This window comes from Schistocerca gregaria, chromosome 4 (genome assembly GCF_023897955.1).
Source record: "Schistocerca gregaria isolate iqSchGreg1 chromosome 4, iqSchGreg1.2, whole genome shotgun sequence".
In the NCBI taxonomy this organism is placed as follows: Eukaryota; Metazoa; Arthropoda; class Insecta; order Orthoptera; family Acrididae; genus Schistocerca; species Schistocerca gregaria.
The window spans coordinates 587448365-587469949 of NC_064923.1; the positions used below are offsets into that span (position 1 = coordinate 587448365).

The following is a 21585-nucleotide window of genomic DNA, read 5'->3' on the forward strand; positions in this document are numbered from 1 at the left end:
TGACTCGCGACTGGGGGAGACCTAGAACGACGAGGACACCTGCAATGGATGAAGCAACTCTTCGTGCAGTTGACGATAACCCTAATATCAGCGGCAGAGAAGTTGCTGCTGTACACGGTAACGTTGACCACGTCACTGCATGGAAATTACTATGGGAGAACCAGTTGTTTCCATACTATGTACAGTATGTGCAGGCACTATCAGCAGCTGATTGGCCTCCACGGGTACACTTCTTCAAATGGTTCATCCAACAATGTGTAAATCCTCATTTCAGTGCAAATGTTCTCTTTACGGTTGAGGCTTTATTCCAACGTGATCAAACTGTAAATTATCACGATCAACATGTGTGGGCTGACGAGCATCCGCAAGCAATTGTGTAATCATGTCATCAACACAGATTTTCTGTGAACGCTTGGGCAGGCATTGTTGGTGATGTCTTGATTGGGCCCCATGTTCTTCCACCTACGCTCAATGGAGCATGTTGTCATGATTTCATACGGGATACTCTACCTGTGCTGCTAGAACATGTGCCTTTACAAGTACGACACAACATGTGATTCATGCACGATGGAGCTCCTGCACATTTCAGTCGAAGTGTTCGTACGCTTCTCAACAACAGATTCGGTGACCAATGGACTGGTAGAGACGGACAAATTCCATGGCCTCCACGCTCTCCTGGCCTCAACCCTTTTGACTTTCATTTATGGGGGCATTTGAAAGCTCTTGTCTACGCAACCCCGGTACCAAATGTAGAGACTCTTCGTGCTCGTATGGTGAATGGTTGTGATACAATACGCCATTCTCCAGGGCTGCATCAGCGCATCAGGGATTCCATGTGACGGAGGGTGGATGCATGTATCTTCGCTAACGGAGGACATTTTGAACATTTCCTGTAACAAAGTGTTTGAAGTCACCCTGGAACGTCCTGTTACTGTGTGTTTTCATTCCATGATTAATGTTTTTTTAGAGAAGTAATAAAACGAGCTCTAACATGGAAAGTAAGCGTTTCCAGACACATGTCCACATAACATATTTTCTTTCTTTGTGTGTGAGGAATGTTTCCTGAAAGTTTGGCCATACCTTTTTGTAACACCCTGTGTAATCATCAGTGGAGAATCCAACAATTTGCAAAATTACAGTTTTGTTACTGGTGGGCACGATAAGACATTCTGCGAAACATTATGCAGTGTCTTCTCTGAAACCTAGAACACACAGTTAGGAAGCCCACTCACGTTTAAAATATATTTGATCTAATGGCAACAAATAGAACTGGCCTCTTCTAGGATTCCCATACCGAAATTGGTCTTAGCAACCATGACACTGTTGTAGCAACAGTGATTACCAAAGCACAAAGGACAATCGAACGAAGCAGAAAGATATATCCATTCAGTAAACTAGATAAAAAGTCAGTAGTATCATATCTCAATGAGGAACTTGAAACTTTCAGCACAAGGCAGGAGCAGGTAGAGGAACTGTGGCTCAAGTATAAAAGAATAGTTGACCATGCACTGGATAACCATATACCCATTAGAACAGTTCATAACGAAAGGGTATACAGTCACTGTAAAGAAACTTCTAAGGAAGAGAGATTACTGCATAATAGGTGTAAAACAAATCGAAGGTGAATGAAATGTGTTTGGCTGTCAAGAAGCAATGCACAATGCCTTTGATGACTACCATAGCAGAATATTGTTAAATGATCTTTCAAAAAACCCAAAGAAATTCTGATCATATATAAAGGCATTAATGGTGCCAAAGTTAGTATAGAGTCCCTAGTGAATGAGACAGGAACTTAATTGAGGGAAGCAAAGCAAAAGCTGAAATGCTTAACTCAGTCCTCAAATGTTCCTTTACAAAGGAAAACCCATGAGAAACGCCTCAATGTAATCCTCACAGCATTAAAAAGATGAATGAAATAAGTACGAGTATCAGTAGTGATGGGAAACAGCTGAAATCATTAAAACTGAACCAAGCTCCAAGGCCCAATGGCATCCCTGTCAGATTCTATACTGAATTTGTGGCTGAATTAGCCCCTCTTCTAACTATAATTTATCGTAGATCCCTTGAACAAGAAATTGTTCCACTTCTTGGAAAAAAGTATGATCATATGGGGTATGATGTGAAATTTGTAACTGGATTGAGGCTTTTTGGCAGGGAGAGCACAGCATGTTATCTTGGATGCAGAGTCTTCTTCAGATGTAGAAGTAACTTCGGGTGTGCCCCAGGGAAGTACGTTGGGACCCTTGCTGTTTACGTTGTATATTAATGGCTTTACAGACAACATTAACAGTAACCTCAGACTTTTTGCAGATGATGCATTTATCTGTAATGAAGTACTGTTTGAAAGAAGCTGCATAAATATTCAGTCAGATCTTGATAAGATTTTAAAGTGGTGAAAAGATTTACAACTTGCTCTAAATGTTCAGAAATGTAAAACAGTACACTTCACAAAAAGAAAAATTGTTGTATCCTGTGACTATAACATCAATGAATCACTGTTGGAATCAACCACTCATACAAATACCTGCCTGTAATACTTCGTAGGGATATGAAATGGAATGATCACACATGCTCATTTGTAGGTAAACCAGGTGGTAGACTTTGGTTTATTGGTAGAAAACTGGGGAAGTGCAATGAGTCTACAAAGCAGATTGCATACAAATCATTCATGCAACTGGTTCTGGAATATTGCTAAAATGCATGGGACCCCTACCAAACGGGACTAACAGGGGAGACTGAATGCACACAGAGAAGGGCAGCATGAATGGTCACAGGATTGTTTGATCTGTGGGAGACTATCACGGAGATACTGAAGGGACATATCCTCTGCCATGCACTTTATGGTGGTTTGCACAGTATAGACATAGATGTAGATTTTCTTTATCTTCCCCAGATCATGAATAACTGTGCTAAGAGTTTGGTTGAAAACACCTGTTACAGATTTTTGTGGCAGAGAAGCAATTAAATCAGTCTCATAGTTATATCAAGAATAGAAATGGCCCAAGGACAGAATCCTATGGGACTCCACTGGAAACATGTACAACATTTGATGTGTAGTTGTTCACCATTACCGTGTGACTCTTGTTGGATAGATAAGCTAATTGAAGAAATTTCGTTGCATTTCATTCCATATCTTTCTACACCTACATCTATACTCTGTAAACAGTACATGGCAGAGTACCATTGTACCATTTATATTAGGGTTTCTTTCTGTTCCATTCACGTATGCAGTGTGGGAAGAATGAGTGTTTGAAAACCTCTGTGTGAGCAGTAATTATTCTAATCTTACCCTCATGATCCCTAAGTGAGTGATATTTTGGGGATTGTAGAATATTCATAGAGTAATCATGTAAAGCCAGTTCTTGAAACGTTAACAGACTTTCTCGGGATAGTTTACACCTATTTTCAAGAGTCTGCCAGTTCAGTTTCTTCAGCATCTCTCTGACACTCTCCCACGGATCAAATAAACCTGTGACCATTGATGCTGCCCTTTTTCTGTATACGTTCAATATCCCCTGTTAGTCCTACTCGATATGGGTCCCACACACTTGACCAATGTTCTAGAACCAGTCACACAAGTGATTTGTAAGCAACCTCTTTTCTAGACTGACTGCACTTCCCCAGTATTCTCTTAACAAACTGAAGTCTGCCTCCTGCTTTACCCAAGACTTTACCTATGTGATCATTCCATTTCACATCCTTACAAAGTGTTAAACATAGGTATTTATATGAGTTGGCCAATTCCAACAGTGATTCATTGATATGACAGTCATAGGATACTATGTTTTTTTTTTTTTGTGATGTGTAAAATTTTACACTTCTGAACATTTAGAGCAAGTTGTCATCCTCTGAACCAATTTCAAATCTTTTCAATATCTGACTGAATATTTATGCAGCTCCTTTCATATAGTACTTCATTAGAGACAACTCCGTCATCTGCAAAAAAGCCTCATTTTACTACTACGCTTTGCAGCTTAGCTATTGGAATTTTGTGAGACACTGTATCAAACACTTTGCTTAGGTCCAGGAGCAGAACACAAAAAAGGAATTGTTTTCAAGGTATTCTTGAACACCAGCAACTATAAATTTAACAGGATCAACAGTAATCAGACCAAACAGAAAAGAGAGAGGAGGAAATAAGGCTATTATTCTCAAAATAGCTGCTGAGTCACTATTCAAAACAATGTTCTATGACCTTGGAAATTATTGGTAGACACCTTCTCATTTGCACATACTGAGGACATAATTTCTGACAGATCTATAATGTGCACAGATCCTATGATAATGATCAGATTACAAAATTTGTTGACTGTAAATCATTCTGAAGTTTTCCTTGGCATGAAGCTGGGTCATTAGAGATGGAATCAATGTAAAACTGTGGGAATAATGCTCCCAAATGAAGTGTGATGTCCACTCTTTGGAGTGTGCAAACAGTGACTCGCAACTGTTTCTTGAGTGAGGTGTAATTCTCAGTTGCTTTCTGTTTCAATAAAGTTGAGATATCTTATATGTGGGTATTGTAATTTGCCTACATATTTGGCGACACCAAGAAGAAAATAGTTCACAAGCAGAAAGGACGGGCATGTTTTGCTTTACTTTTTTCATAGACACGGATGACATGGCAAACTTGTTACATCTACATCGGCATCTACATAGATACTCTGCAAGCCACGATACAGTGCGTGGCAGAGGGTACCCTGTACCATTACAAGTCATTTCCTTTCCTGTTCCACTTGCAAATAGAGGGAGGAAAAAGCGACTGTCTATGTGTCTCTGTATGAGACCTAATTTCTTGTATCTTATCTTCATGGTCCTTACATGCAATATAAGTTGGCGGCAGCAAAGTTGTTTGGCAGTCAGCTTCAAATGCCCATTCTCTAAATTTTCTCAACAGTGTTTCTAAAAAATAACGTTTCCTTCCCTCCAGGGATTCCCATTTGAGTTCCCAAAGCATCTCTGTAACACTTACGTGTTGTTCAAACCTACAGTAACAAATCTAGCAGCCTACCTCTGAATTGCTTGATGTTGCACTAGCCAACTGTATGTGGTCTCCTTTACAGGTGAACCACTCTTTCCTAAATTCTCCCAATAAAGCAAAGTTGACCATTCCCCTTCCCTACCACAGTTCTAACGTGCTCATTTCATTTCATATCGCTTTGCAGTATTGTCCCCAGATACTTAAATGACTTGACTGTGTCAAGCAGGACACCAGCAATATTGTATGCGAACATTATAGGTTTATCTTCCTACTCATACTCATTAACTTACATTTTTCCACATTTAGGGCTAGCTGCCATTCATCACACCAACTGTCACAGCAGAAGCGGATAGCTGGTAAAAGCATCCAAGAATGAGTTTAGTCTCACTTACACATGTTATTTGCAACTGGATAAATTCGCCATCATATTCAATCTCTACCTCACTAGAGACAATATTTTTGTTCACTGCAATGAACACTACCCCTTATATGGCATCTAATCTGTCTTTCCGATAAATATTCTATGCTTCGCTAAATATCTCAGAGCTTTCCAGTTTGAGTTTAAGCCACCTCTCATTTCCATGAATAATTTGAGCATTAGAATTTTCCAGGAGAGCAGTACATTTGGGAACTTTACTACGAATACTTTGACAGCTTGCTGATAAAATTATGACAGTCGAAGTGTCTTTATACTGAACCAAGTTTGAATTCTCCTGCTACATATCGACTGATGAATGTCCATTAGAGCACCTCAAACAACTGCCTAACCTAAGAAACCCTCATGTGCATTCCACAAGTACTCTGCTACCTGAGTAGTTGCCCCCTACCCCCCGTGTTCCCGCTCGGACCCTGCAGTAGGAGCAGCCACCTGTCCACTCGCAGGGTGAATGAGTGATGAGTGAGGCCAGGCAGCCAGTCTCCACACTGGCCCTCTGCCTCTAGTAATGCAAACACGTTACCACCTGCCACTCACCCACCTGTGAGAGTGGATCCACCGCATTAAGCACACTAGGAGGCGCCTCGGAAGCACAGCCCATCGACAAAATAAGTGACATCTGAGGTGCCCCATGCGATGCGCCAGATTCTCCATGACCGCTACACCCTGAGGCAGCAGCCTGCAGGTGACTGACCATAGCCAAAAGCGCATTCAGCTGTTTCCGGGCCGTGGCCAGCACATCCTGCATCCACACACACACACACATCCTAGCCATCCTAGCAACACTAACTGAAGAAGTAAACTATAAAAGCAGACAGAGTTCTTGAGTTGCTACCCTTCGGTTATGTGACCAATGGACGCAGGCATGTTAATGAGCCATGTAGATGGCTCTTCAGTGAGAAACTAGGCTCATATGACTGGTGAGGAGATCTGGCAGTTATAATGTCAGACTGAAGTTCTGGAAGTTTTTACACCAAGGAGTAATGACAGCTCGGGTACAGCAAACTTACTAGCTCCATGCTGTGAATGCACCCACATGTTGTATGTGTCTGCCATCCGTCTCAACAACACTTTAATGAACAAAGCCAGAGTATATGGACTATCAGACCAATTGTGTGATTGGATTGAACAGTTCCTAGATAACAGAATGCAGTATGTCATTCTCAATGCAGAGAAGTCTTCTGAAGTAAGAGTGATTTCAGGTGTGCCACAGGGGAGTGTCGTAGGACCGTTGCTATTCACAATATATATAAATGATGTTGTGGATAACATCGGAAGTTCACTGAGGCTTTTTGCGGATGATGCTGTAGTATACCGACAGGTTGTAATAATGGAAAATTGTACTGAAATACAGGAGGACCTGCAACGAATTGACACATGGTGCAGGGAATGGCAACTGAATCTCAATGTAGACAAGTGTAATGTGCTGCAAATACATAAAAAGAAAGATCTTTTATCATTTAGATACAATATAGCAGGTCAGCAACTAGAAGCAGTTAATTCCATAAATTATCTGGGAGTAGGCATCAGGATTGATTTAAAATGGAATGAGCATATAAAATTAATTGGCGGTAAAGCAGATGCCAGACAGATTCATTGGAAGAATCCTTAGGAAATGCAGTCCAAAAACAAAGGAAGTAGGTTACAGTACACTTGTTCACCCACTGCTTGTATACTGCTCACCGGAGTGGGATCCATACCAGATAGAGTTGATAGAAGAGAGAGAGAAGATCCAATGGAGAGCAGCACACTTCATTACAGGATCATTTAGTAATCTCGAAAGTATTATGCAGATGATGGATACACTCCAGTGGAAGACTCCGCAAGAGAGATGCTCAGTAGCTCGGTACAGGCTTTTGTTGAAGTTTCGACAACATACCTTCACCAAGGAGTCAAGCAGTATATTGCTCCCTCCTACGTATATCTCATAAAGAGACCATGAGAACAAAATCAGAGAGATTAGAGCCCACACAGAGGCATACCGACAATCTTTCTTTCCATGAACAATACGAGACTGGAATAGAAGGGTCAACCGATAAGAGGTACTCAAGGTACCCTCCGCCACATACCATCAAATGGCTTGCGGAGTATGGATGAAGATGTAGATCAGCAAATCCTAAGGTTTGATTTTGCAACTTTAAAAAGTATTTTTGCCGATGATCACAGAGGACCATGAGCAACTTACATTGGAAGTCAGTAATTTAGACCATATGGCAAGTAACGTTGTCACAGGGGCAGCCATTTGATAAATTGTTGCAGGCAGCTGATCATGCAAACAGCTGTAGTGGCTGTAGCACCAACAGTGAGGCATTGGAGACATCAGGAGAATATACATATTGTTGTGCAGCAGTGCCATTGTGGCTAATGCCGTGTAAGTCCGGATCTCATCAAGATTTACAAACCGCTCTAGAAAAAATGGTCAACCGATTGCAGGTGTTGGAGCTTCGGATGGATTCACACAGATGGCAATGCCAACTATATTCTACAAATCCCCCCCTCTGGACCACATCCACTCTAAAGATGGCACTTTGGCCATCTGTTGTTATCACAGGTGGTTTGGGCTGCAGGCCATGAAGTGGACAATACCATATGGCTAACCAAATGGTAAAAGTGGTCCACAATAGATACCTCAGACTACAACACCCCACACGTGGTGCTGACAGCATATGAAACACTACCTAGTTGTATTCTTGGACCACAGTGCAATATTAATACACCCTTCCCTCGCAAATCAATTGGCAGTTCAACAGAAATGTGCCGGAACATCAAACTGGTGGCCTATTACCAGCAGATGATCTGGGTTAGCATTCCTGGTTGACACTGATTCGAAATTCAGCTATCTCCTAACCTCGTATGTACTGGAAATGACAGCACCAGAGACACTGCAGCTGTTCGCCGACAATAATTCACTGGGTTGCAATGAGCTGATAACTGACATCTATTTTGCTACTCCTTTCATGTGGATTTTTACTGTGGCAGACATTTCCCCACCCATCTTTAGGAGCAGATTTCCTCACACTTTTTTCCACGTCGGGGGATTCATCTTAGGTGCGGCTCTTAAGTGGAGCCAGCAGAAACAAAGTCAGTGGGTTTTTTAAACAGTTCTGCAGACAGTACGATAGACCACATCAACAATATACCGGTACATTGACAGCCAATTCCGCAGGCATCAATGCTACTACACACGCAAACATCAATGCTACCGCACAAGATGTTACACTAGAATACATGCAATCCCAGGGCTGCCGGCTGGGCAGCACATCCATAGAATTGTGCCAGATAAAATGTTGGATATTAAAACAGCTTGTGAAGAGATGTTGCATTCCAGTATCATACAGCACTCTCACAGTACCTGGGAACTACATATGGACCAGAAGAAAGATGGTACATGGCATTTTTTTTTTTTGGGGGGGGGGGGGGGGGGGGGGAATTACCCGAGTTAAATGCCAGGACCATTCCAGACAAATATCCTATTCCACATATTCAAGAATTCACATATGATTTGGCTGGTGCAACAGTTTTTAAAGTCCTGAACCATTGCAAAGCCTACAACCAGATTATTGTAGCTCCCATGGCTGTTTCCTAGACAACAGTGATCACTCCTTTTTCTCTCTATGAGTTCTTGCTCACCCCTTTTGGACTTAACTATGCAGCTCAGACCTTGAAACGGTTCATCGACAAAGTGGTGCAGGGACTGTGATTTTGTTTTGTGTATCTTTATGATCTTTCAGTATGATTCACAACAATTTGGTATTCTCTGCTGATGTAAGGCACGTGGCTGAGGTATGGCTAAGGTTGCAAGATTACAGTGTGGTACTGAACAAAAATTGCATGGTGGTTAAAAGTGAAGTGAGCTTCCTTGGTTACAGAATTTCATGCAATGGAATCTCTCTAATGCCAGAAAAGTTGGCTTTGTTGTGAGAAGTCCCATGTCCGAAAAATTACCAACAACTATGATGGCTTTTAGGCATGGTGAATTTTTATCACCGACATTTACCAGCAACAGTAGTTATTGAGGCACCTCTCATGGGCACGCTTGCCGCCCACAACACTAAAGAGAAGCATTTACTGAAGTAGACTTTGGACAAGGACAAGGCCTCGTGCACTTTGCAAAACAGTCTTGAGCAAGTAGTATCTCTCGCCCACCCAGTACCAGCTGCACCATTAGCTATGGTAATCAATGCCCGTCAAACTGCAATCTGGGTCCCACTACACCAGAAAATGGACAATTGTCAGTGGCTGTTTTTTGAAGAAGCTACTGCCACAACAAACAAATAGGGGCACATACAATAGGGAATTGCTGGTAATTTATGAGAGTGTGAAGCACTTCCTTCCTTACGTTAAAGCTCATCTAGTGACAATTCGCATGGACCAAAAGCCAACGCCCACATTCCCGAATGCAAGGGATAAAAGCTTACCTCGACATTTCAATTACATTTAGTTTGTCAGCCAGTTCATCATGGATGTTTGACACATCCAAGGAGTTGAAAATGTAGTGGCCAACTACCTCTCGTGTGTGTGTGTGTGTGTGTGTGTGTGTGTGTGTGTGTGTGTCACCCAATCCTGAAATACGACAACCTAACAAAGGTACAAATGGCAAATCATCAGCTGCAATGCTTACGGACTGATCAGTCTTCAAGTCTGCAATTACACCAGGTTGAGGTACCAGCTAGTGATGTCAAGTTATGATGCGAAATCTCTCAACAGCATGCACTATCTGGTGCATCCTGTGGCAGACCACCACTGTCAAGATGATAATGAAACATTTCACCGGTTAAGAACATCGTTGGCAAATGGGCCAACTCCTGCCTCCACTGCCAATGGTGTAAAGCAGGACGTCGTGTCCACGGTAAGGTTGGGTATTTTTCAGGTCTATCAGTGACATTTGGACATATCCATCTTGTCACTGTGGGTCCACTACCACTTTCTGGTAATTACAGATACTTGCTCACATTGATGGATACATGCACAAGACAGCAGAGGCCATGCCACTGTTGGACCTATTAACTGAGACAGTTTCAAAGGCATTTGACAAGCAATGGTTGATGCGCTTTGGCTATCCCCTGCACATTACGACACAAAGTTTGAATCCACCGCGTTCAGTGAGCTGACTAAACTACATATGCACGCACTACCACACCACCAGTTACCATCTATCCAGTAATGATACTGATGGAGAGGTGGCATTGTAGGCTGATACTAGCACTTCTGTGGCTGAGCTGGTATACAGAGTGCCATTAAGGACCCCCAGGAGAGTTTCTCAACTTTGCAGGACCAAATGGAGTCACTCCTGTCGGTACGGAGGATTCGGGATCATGTGGCTACGATTCAACAGTCACTGGCTGTGTATCAAGGCTCACACCCTATTTTCTTGCACAAGGCACTAACAAATTGTTTGCACATCATGCTGCACACAAATTTCACGAGAGGCCCCTCTTCAGGCCCTGTTCACAGGATGCTACCAGGTTTTGGAGCAAAGTGAACACATATTTGAGATTCTGCAAAATGCAAAGGGCAGCAAAATCTCAGTGGGACGACAAACCTGTGTAGGTCATGAACCTAGTCCTGTGCACCTCACACAAGGCTCACAAGTGATCACTCCTCTCACACAGTCATCACAGTCGAAGGTGGTTCACTCAAGAGCTGATAGATAAGTCAGATTCATGTAACCCTATATCCCAGTGCTCTGCACTTTTAGGGGTGGGGGCTGTGAGGGAATATATATCTCCCCAGGTGAAGTGCGATGTACACTCAATGAGCAAAATTGTAGATCTTAGTTGCTTTCTGTTTCAATAAAGTCATGGCATCTTGTATGTGCGCATTGTAATTTGCCTAAAAACTAAATAAAAAAGAAAATTACATGAGACATTACTCTGATGTTAGTTGCAATGGCAAACCTAAATGACATATTGCCTGCTGGGCAAGAAAATATCTCGACAAACATCTGTCAAGACAGAAGTCAGCAAGCAATATGTCAATCAGTGGCCACAAAGGCCTCAAATACTTTTTAATTCACCTAATCTTAAAATTTAACTACAAAGAATACAAGGAGTTCTCATTATTCAAACCTTCAGAAATTATTTGCTTTTTGCTGAACTTTTCTCTCTTCAGATTTCAACTTATGAACTAACCATCATGCACATTTGGAATGTTTTATTCTCACTCACCTGCACTTCAGCACTCAAAACCCTAATCAATTCATGCCGGTACAAATTGTTGGATCTTCTGTTTAGTTCTGCCAGTGAACTATCTGCCACTTCTTGTACATATGGATCACTGACATCTACCGGTGAGGATGCTCCAAGAGGCCTGCGTATTTCCTGAACATTATGAAAAACACAGAATCAGGAAACAGAGTGAAAAAACAGAATATTTACATTTAATGTAATATGTTAAGGGAACAGACAGTGGAAAACAGATCTTTATTTACTATTTACCTCTATTTACTCACATCCAATGAATAAAAACAACATGTATCTAGAACTCTTGTGTGCCTTTGTATTTACATTACAGGCAAGATTTGGAGATACACATCATAGGTATTAAAGAAATACCACGAAATTAATGTATGAGAGTCATATTGAACTTACTCTTATGGTTATTAATATTTATTTTTTAGACAGTCCATGTAAATCATCATAATCTTTATAAAGCTCTGTCATCTTTCAACACAGTTGCCAACTCTTTGCATACATCATTCACACCACTTTGTAAGTTTTAAAAATCCATTGGAGGAGTCAAACCAGACTGCCCAAAGACACTGATGTTGCTTTCTTCTTGTATCCTGTAACACTGATCTTGTTCTTTCAAATAATTGAAAAAATTGTAATAAGAAGGTGCAGAGTCAGAACTGGTGGAAGGGTGCAGAAGACTTTCCCACTCAAACGTCTTGATGTTCTCCACAGTAACAGGAAGAGTGAGAGGCTACACATTATCATACTGTAGGATGGGCACTCATCATTCATTTATTCATCATTCATTTATTCATTCATTCATTATTTCACATCGTGCTTCATAAATCAAGCCTTCAAGGGTGTGTAACAAGTGAAGTTATACAATAAGGCACAAAAGCACCCCCTGCTTGCTAAATGACATACACTGGGAATGATTTCTAGATTACTTGATATATTTTTACGTATATTAAGGGAAAACAGTTATACAGAAAATAGGTCAATGTTCCTGCTTTTATACCAATTATAATGAAGGAACCAGCTTTCATAACCTATAAAAATACTCATGAAAAATTCTCATTTTCATTTTGAAATCTCTGGAGACAACCTATGATGATTATTCTTCTCTTGTGGTCTATGGTTAATAAAGTTGAGAGTCAACACATTTCTATGCTCTACCTACTTTTCTAAGTGCACAAAACCCAATCTTGTAAAGGGTCTCAAAGTCCTTTCCAGTGCATCTCCGCCCTAGTAGACCACCTTCGCATCCTGTCATAGAACCTCCCATCCAACACAAAAGATACCAATCACTTCCTGAAAATTTTCTAACTGATTGCCATTATCTCCCACAAAACTTCTTGTAACATCTCAAATCAATTATCAGTTCTTTCCTACTGAGACACAGCAAGTGGAAAAGATCCAACTGCTTCAGTTGCACCACCTAAATATTTTTAATTTCCTTTTCTGTATTCTGTTTCACAAGTAATGCATTTATCTTGAATATATGATACTGATAATTCTTACCCATGCTATATTTCAATTAATTCTATTATTTGTTGTATGTATCACATGACACTAAAGTAAAGTTCCCAGATTGGGAAGAGGGAAAAAAAAATGGTTTAGAGGTATGTTGTTCATCAGTCCTGAAGCTGGTTCGATGCAGCTCTCCATGCTAGTCTATCCTGTGCAAGCTGCTTCATCTCCCAGTACCTACTGCAACCTACATCCTTCTGAATCTGCTTAGTGTATCCATCTCTTGGTCTCCCTCTGCGATTTTTACCCTCCACGCTGCCCTCCAGTACTAAATTGGTGATCCCTTGATGCCTCAGAACATGTCCTAACAACCGGTCCCTTCTTCTTGTCAAGTTGTGCAACAAACTCCTCTTCTCCCCAATTCTATTCAATACCTCCTCATTAGTTATGTGATCTATTCACCTTATCTTCAGCATTCTTCTGTAGCACCACATTTAGAAAGCTTCTATTCTCTTGTCCAAACTATTTATCGTCCATGTTTCACTTCCATACATGGCTACACTCCATGCAAATACTTTCAGAAACGACTTCCTGACACTGAAATCTATACTCGATGTTAACAAATTTCTCTTCTTCAGAAACGATTTCTTGCCATTGCCAGTCTATATTTTATATCCTCTCTACTTCGACCATCATCAGTTATTTTGCTCCCCAAAAAGCAAAACTCTTTACTACTTTAAATGTCTCATTTCCTAATCTAATTCCCTCAGCATCACCTGACTTAATTCCACTACATTCCATTATCCTCGTTTTGCTTTTGTTGATGTTCATCTTATATCCTCCTTTCAAGACACTGTCCATTCTGTTCAACTGCTCTCCCAAATCCTTTGCCCGCTCTGTCAGAATTACAAGGTCACCAGCGAACCTCAAAGTTTTCATTTCTTCTCCATGGATTTTAATACCTACTCCGAATTTTTCTTTTGTTTCCTTTACTGCTTGCTCAATATACAGATTGAATAACATCGGGGAGAGGCTACGACCCTGTCTCACTCCCTTCCCAACCACTGCTTCCCTTTCATGCCCCTCGACTCTTATTACTGCCATCTGCTTTCTGTACAAATTGTAAATAGCCTTTCGCTCCCTGTATTTTACCCCTGCCACCTTTAGAATTTGAAAGAGAGTATTCCAGTCAACATTGTCAAAAGCTTTCGCTAAGTCTACAAATTCTAAAAATGTAGGTTTGCCTTTCCGCAATCTTTCTTTTAAGATAAGTCTTAAGGTCAATGTTGCCTCACGTGTTCCAACATTTCTACGGAATCCAAACTGATCTTCCCAGAGGCCGGCTTCTACCACTTTTTTCATTCCTCTGTAAAGAATTTGCATTAGTATTTTACAGCTGTGTCTTATTAAACTTATAGTTCGGTAATTTTCACATCTGTCAACACCGGCTTTCTTTGGGATTGGAATTATTATACTCTTCTTGAAGTCTGAGGGTATTTCACCTGTCTCACACATCTTGCTCACCAGATGGTAGAGTTTTGTCAGGACTGGCTCTCCCAAGGCCGTCAGTAGTTCTAATGGAATGTTGTCTACTCCTGGGGACTTGTTTCAGCTCAGGTCTTTCAGTGTTCTGTCAAACTCTTCGCGCAGTATCGTATCTCCCATTTCATCTTCATCTACATCCTCGCCCATTTTCATAATATTGTCCTCAAGAACATCGCCCCTGTATAGACCCTCTATATAATCCTTCCACCTTTCTGGTTTCCCTTCTTTGCTTAGAACTGGGTTTCCATCTGAGCTCTTGATATTCATGCAAGTGGTTCTCTTTTCTTCAAAGGTCTCTCTAATTTTCCTGTAGGCAGCATGTATCTTACCCCTTGTGAGATACGGCTCTACATCCTTACATTTGTCCGCTAGCCATCCCTGCTTAGCCATTATGTACTTCTTGTCGATCTCATTTTTGAGATGTTTGTATTCCTTTTTGCCTGCTTCATTTACTGCATTTTTATATTTTCTCCTTTCATCAATCACATTCAATATTTCTTCTGTTACCCAAGGATTTCTACTAACCCTTGTCTTTTTACCTACTTGATCCTCTGCTGCCGTCACTACTTCATCCCTCAGAGCTACCCATTCTTCTTATACTGTATTTCTTTCCCCCATTCCTGTCAATCCTTCCCTTATGCTCTCCCCGAAACTCTGTACAACCTCTGGTTCAGTCAGTTTATCCAGGTCCCATCTCCTTAAATTCCCACCTTTTTGCAGTTTATTCAGTTTTAATCTACAGTTCATAACCAATAGATTGTGGTCAGAGTCCGCATCTGCCCTTGGAAATGTCTTCCAATTTAAAACCTGGTTCCTAAATCTCTATTTTACCATTATATAATCTACCTGATATCTTCTAGTATCTCCAGGATTCTTCCATGTATACAACCTCCTTTTATGATGAGAGGAAAAGATTTCATTTTAGTGATTTCAAAATTGGTTCAAACTTACAGTATGACATTGTACCCCCTCTGGCCACGATGCTGGCACTGATTCGATTAGGAAGATTCCCACACAGGTGTTGCATCCTCCCCTCATGCAAACTAGCTCAAAACTGCAGGAACTGGCGCTTGATATCCTGGTCACTAGCACTGAGACACAGTTGATGTCCAAGCTGGTTCCTCATATGTTCTACCGGGGACAGATCTGGGGCTGTTGCTGACCACAGGAATACCTTAATATCAAACATCAAGCAGATAGTTGATAATGACATGTACCACTGTAAATGAGCATTGTCCTACTGAAAAATAGCACCATGACAGTGTCACATATTGATAAGGATGCAGGATGTCCATCAAAGATACCACGATAGTGTCGCACAAAAGGTGACAGATGAAGATGTAGGATGTCCATGACATAACATTGTACAATAAGAGTTTCCTCAATATCAGCCAAACTCGAAGTCATACCTGATTGTTCCCCACACCAGGATAACAACACTGTACCTCTCAAAAGTATATGAAGAAAAGAACCCCACCTGAGGTTGTCACCACACTCTCACACAATGTTCATGCGGGGCAGCGCAGAACCACACTTCACTGTTAAATACAATGCCATTCATCTGCATTCCACACTTCCCATTCATGGCACCATTACAAATCCAACTGCTTGTGTTGCAGTGTCAATGGTAGCTCACGCATAGGACAGCCGTTCCGTAGCATGGCTATGTTAGCGTTCATCCAATAGTGTGTGATAACGCAGAATGATGCAGGGAGTCCACTACTTGTTCACAGACACCAGGTAAAGATGTGGAAGGTTATGATATGCTTGGTGCACAAAATTATCATCCTTCCCTGTGGTGGTCAGATGCAAGTTGACTGTAACCTCAACGATGAATATGCCTCGTCTCACATTCCCATGCAGTCCAACATTGGGACACTGTCACACCCGAATGCCACACAAATCTGGATATTGCATGATTTGAACAGCCACCAAAATGGAGACCCATAATGAGGTCCCTTCAAAACTCTGTCAGACCCTTTATAATGCTGCCTTGCCCTCATACAAAGCATCTCCGTGTCCTTCACAGTGATCTCTCGACATCTGATGCTTTTCATGACCCCTTGTATATACTTTACTGGGCCAGGTAACAATTCAAACATTAACACTAATGCACTCTGGTAGCCACTCTACCAAAGCCATAGAATTTCAACTTTTATTATTTATGTACAAGCCAATTTTCTGATTAGGTAGAAAGTTATAACGACATCATGTCTTTTGCATGTTTTACTTTTTTTTTCAGGCAATGTAGTTAGTAATTACTGATGACAACAGTATACTGTAATGAGTTTTCAAAGATACATTTCTTTGATGGTATATTCATAATTTACAATACCTGTCAACCTTGTGCACTTCAAAATTCAGCCTGCTAAAAATTAACTGGTTCAATAGTGACACAGCTCTTTGGAAACCCCCATTCTCCTGTTTCAAACAAACATTTTACTTTTTCTGAAAACTTAATATTTCAAAAACTAACTGTATTCAAAATAATAACATAACTACTGTACTTTTGTAGCCATGATGTTTCTGATTGCAAAATGTATAAGTTTCTTAAAATAACATTAGTTTGTTAACTACTCATATTAGTTAGTTAACTACTCAAATAATAAAATTTAACTTTCCAGAAAATTTTTGGTGGTCTTTTGAAATGTCTGTGCACATTAAAACTTCCACTTCATAAAATGATACCTGTCAGTTTTATGATTATACAAATTATAGTTAATTTTTTCTTGTGTTTAATGTTAATGCCTAAAATGTAATGGTCTTATATTTTCCCATTTTGTCATTTCTGTTTTATGCATGTCTTTGTAAGGCATTGTACACACAGTCACAGCTAGTCAGTGTTTAACATTCCACTAACACAGTTACTACTTATGTTAGTCAGTCAGTGTTTAATAAACATAATGTAATTTTCCATGTCACTTAGTCTGCATCTGGGAGTGAATCCATAAATTTCTATTCAAAATAACATGTTTGTTTGTGATGTCACTTATAAATTTTTGCTAGGCTAATGGCAGCCTATGTAACTTACATATTTGTGATGTTAAATTTAAATAGTTCATGACAACCAAGCTGATCATTTGCAGTGTTTCAAAGCAATAAATATGAATGAGGGTAAAGTTAATTTCTACTGAGTTGTGTACGATCATTTTACAGTTCTTTAAAGTTCCTAAAATCATCCAGAAGTAAGTCAAAAAAGAAATTCGACAAGATTTGGACGGCATCAAACAGGCTGGCACTGCCTAGAATCCCCTTATTACTGCTGATTTGACCTCACTCTATGCCATATTCCACATGCACATTGCCTCTCAGCCATAGAACACTAAATCTATCAACACCCACATGAAAGTATCCCTAAAATCTCATTTAGTATCATCCTAGCCAACTTTGTTCTTACCCATAACTACTTCACATTTGAGGAACAAACTTACAAATAAATAAGTGGGACCATCACCTGAACCAGGATGGCCCCATCCTATGTCTCACTTTTCGTTGGCTGCACGAAAGAGGAATTTCTCACCACCTAGAAGCTGGGTTCCTTGGGTTGGTACAGACTTATCAATGACAACTTTGTTGTCCGGACTTGTAGTGAAGAACAACGTCTCCACTTCCTGCAACAGCTTATCTTATTTTTCCAACTCAAAGAAAACTTTTTTTTCCCAGATTCAAAGCTACCATCCTTGACACTGACTTCCATCCCATTTAAGCTAACATTGCTATCTCAGTTCAAATGAAACTGACCAATAATCAACAGCAACTCCACTTTCACAGCTGCCACCCATTCCAAGCAAACTGCTCTGCCTTCCCTTCAGCCTAGATATACGAAGCATAAGTCTTCTTTCAAATGTTATGAAAGGGTTGCCACTCACCTTATAGCAGAGATGCTGAGTCACAGATAAGCACAACAAAAAGACTGTCACAAATAAGCTTTTGGCCAGCCAAATCTATAATGAATGTCCATGTTCATCATTTTAAAATGAATATAATTTTGCATTTGTTCAAGTGTTGTCTTGATGATCACATAAGTGTAAGTCAATCTTGGTGAACAAATGGAGCTTCTTATTTCCTCCAAACCAGCTGTATTATTTGACACCTTGTGAAAATTATCTTAACTTCAATATTAATGAACTTTACTGAATGACTACAACTACTTGTATAAACCTCTGTATAGTCAATTTGAGTGTTCCAATGAAGGACATGAAATACATAATAAAATAATAACAATAAAGATGAACTTGTTTCTATGGGGATACAATAACCACATCAACATTGACTTTGGCAATGAGAAATCCAACGATAGGCGCATAGTTAAAAATTAAACAGATACATAAAAGAAAGTAATTAACTAGAATTTGTCTAAAACAAGAAATGGTTTAATCAAAAGGGTCAGTCCTTTGTATTGCACAAAAACCTGAATTCTAGCATTGAGAGTTTTAGTAAAGACGCAAGGAAAAAGAAAGATAGCATGATGCACAGGTGCTGGGGAAACAAAAGTATGTTCAAAGCCAAAATAAGTTTACACACTATGTGTACGAAAGTTGTGTAACAACTGCTGATATTTAAATTATGAAAGCGCTAATACTGACCTGCAGGCAGATGATTAGTAAAAAAATTGAGAGCCACACCACTCAAAAGACGCGCCCCGGAAAAAAGACGGGAAAGTGGTAAAAGCACATGTTCCAACTATACAGATATGCAAGATCTACCTCTCACTCTACACCCAAGACTGTCAGTAGTCATATGGTGTTTCTAGGCTTTCAAAACACTTTTGATTCAGTACCACACCAAATGCCTTAGAATTTCCTGAGATATCAAACTAGATTTGCTGCAGGAATGATATTTTTTAAGAGGCATGTGCAACAAAAAACCGATTGCAAACCAGTACACCCCATACCTAAATGCTGCTCAAGACAGTATGTGACCCACATCATGTCAAATTTACAGGAGACATTGAGAGTATAAAAGAAGTGCAGTTCAAATAAACACAAAATTATTTGACTGGTGAGGGACTGTAACATAAGTGTTGAAAAATTGTAAATGATGAAAAATTGTAAGTGGCCAACACTAAGAAAGAGACAATTTATCTCATAAAAAAAACCTCAAAACACGCTGTTCACAATAGAAACAATGAATATTCTTTAGTCACCTACATACTGATCTCATACAGATTCTGGGATAAAATTAGGCTAATAATGAGTTGCACAACAGCATACAAGCATTCATTCTTCTTGGCTGAATTGAACTGGGAGAAAACTCAATATACTGTACAATAAAAAGAATGCCACATTCCATTAGGAAGTTAGTGCACCACAACCACACAACAAATATTGCTAACAAGATGAAATCCAGGACTGGTTGTATACATTTGAACTCCCCCCCCCCCCCCCCCCCCCCCAAGTTTGGATCTTACCTTCTGGTTAGCATGTTCTTCACTATAAACATCTAAATCTGAAGTTATATTTTGTGCACGAGTATATGAGTTCAGTGGACTTGGTCTTGCACTTAAGGTGATCACTCTGTGATAGAAATCGATATGCAATAATAATAATAATAATAATAATAATAATAATAATAATAATAATAATAAATGGTTTCAAATTTATATCACCAATGCTGGAGTTTCCCTTGTTTGCAAAATAAATTTTGTAAATACAGTAAGGAAAGTTCTGGCAGAATGCCATAATGTAGGGTCACAGTCATGTAAATACAAAACAGGCAGAAAAATCAATGTCACAGACTGAAGTTATTTTCAATGGGCAAGCAGACAAAATGTTTTACTATCTGTGGGAAACAGAAGGGAAAAAATGCAAATATGAAATTAAAGTTGAACTAAATAAGCCCTCGGTCACAATTTTTAGTCTTTTTGACCAAATTTCAACAGTTCTAAGAGTGTCTTCATCAGAATTTAAATATTTAAAGTGGCATGTCATGTATAAAATAAATAACAAGCTAGTAGGGCTTTAATCACAACAGACTGTGTCTGTTGCTACATGTGGATTTATAGGTATGAGCAGCCCACAGTGGCTCACCTTTCATGTACTCTTTTTAAAATTTTTGTCACTAAAGCCCTTCTGGCTTGTTATTTATTTTATACGTGACATGCCACTTTAAATATTTAAATTCTGAGGAAGACACTCTAAGAAGTGTTGAAACATTGTCAAAAAGTCTAAAAATTGTGACCGAGGGCTTATTTAGTTAAACTTTAATGTATAAAAGGTCGCTGAACCAAGCAGGCATGTTTGAAACTCTGAAATATGAAATTATCCACGTTAATGGTTGAGTCCTGTGACTGTACACTGGATCACTTAAAGAAATACAAAAACACATTTAAACAGATGTGCAGACAGTATCTAAATTAAAGTATTTATACAGGAACAAAAGACCGAACAGGCAATTAAGATAAATTTTAATTACAAGTGGATCCTAGTTATCATCATCTTTCACCTGCTTATTGCGTGATGATTCAATACTAGCATAGTTTACGAAAACTCTGTATTTCAAACGTAGATATTATTATTAATTCCAAATAAATTAACAAAATTATGTTTCAAAGCATTTACCTGTTTATCTGGCAAACCACTGCATGAGAAATTTTGAAGTTCCAATGATGGCTGCATAATTCCTTCAGATACTTCAGCTTTACAAATTTTTGCTTCCTGGAACATGAAAAGCACATTTCCTGTCACTATTTTACATGTAAGCATGGTTAAACATAGCAAAACAGGAAGAAAAGACAACATTTAATAAGACTTGTTGTATCAAACAATTTACAAAAATGCAGTTGGGTGACGTCTTCGACCCTGATATTTTCAAGGTACAAATGCAACCTGAGATTGTTGTGTAAGGAAATTTAAAACCTTGGTATGCAGGGCTTTCACAGAAACACAATGAATAAACCATAATTACTATTGCCTTCTCACAACCAAAGATGACCAATGTCAGAAGTTATCGATAGTGAATATTAATTACCAACTGGTGAACAA

The 21585-nt window shown here is 39.7% G+C and overlaps 1 protein-coding gene across 2 annotated transcripts in view; it reads right to left on the reverse strand.

Moving 5' to 3' along the window:
• LOC126267069 (uncharacterized) overlaps nt 1-21585 on the reverse strand; it is a 239982-nt gene that overhangs the window by 140280 nt on the left and 78117 nt on the right. For both annotated transcript variants that reach the window (XM_049971922.1, XM_049971923.1), the window contains exons 10-11: nt 21163-21258; nt 11582-11734 (exon numbers count right to left, since the gene is read on the reverse strand). In XM_049971922.1, coding sequence (XP_049827879.1) covers nt 11582-11734; nt 21163-21258 — 249 coding nt within the window. The remainder of the gene's footprint in view (nt 1-11581; nt 11735-21162; nt 21259-21585) is intronic.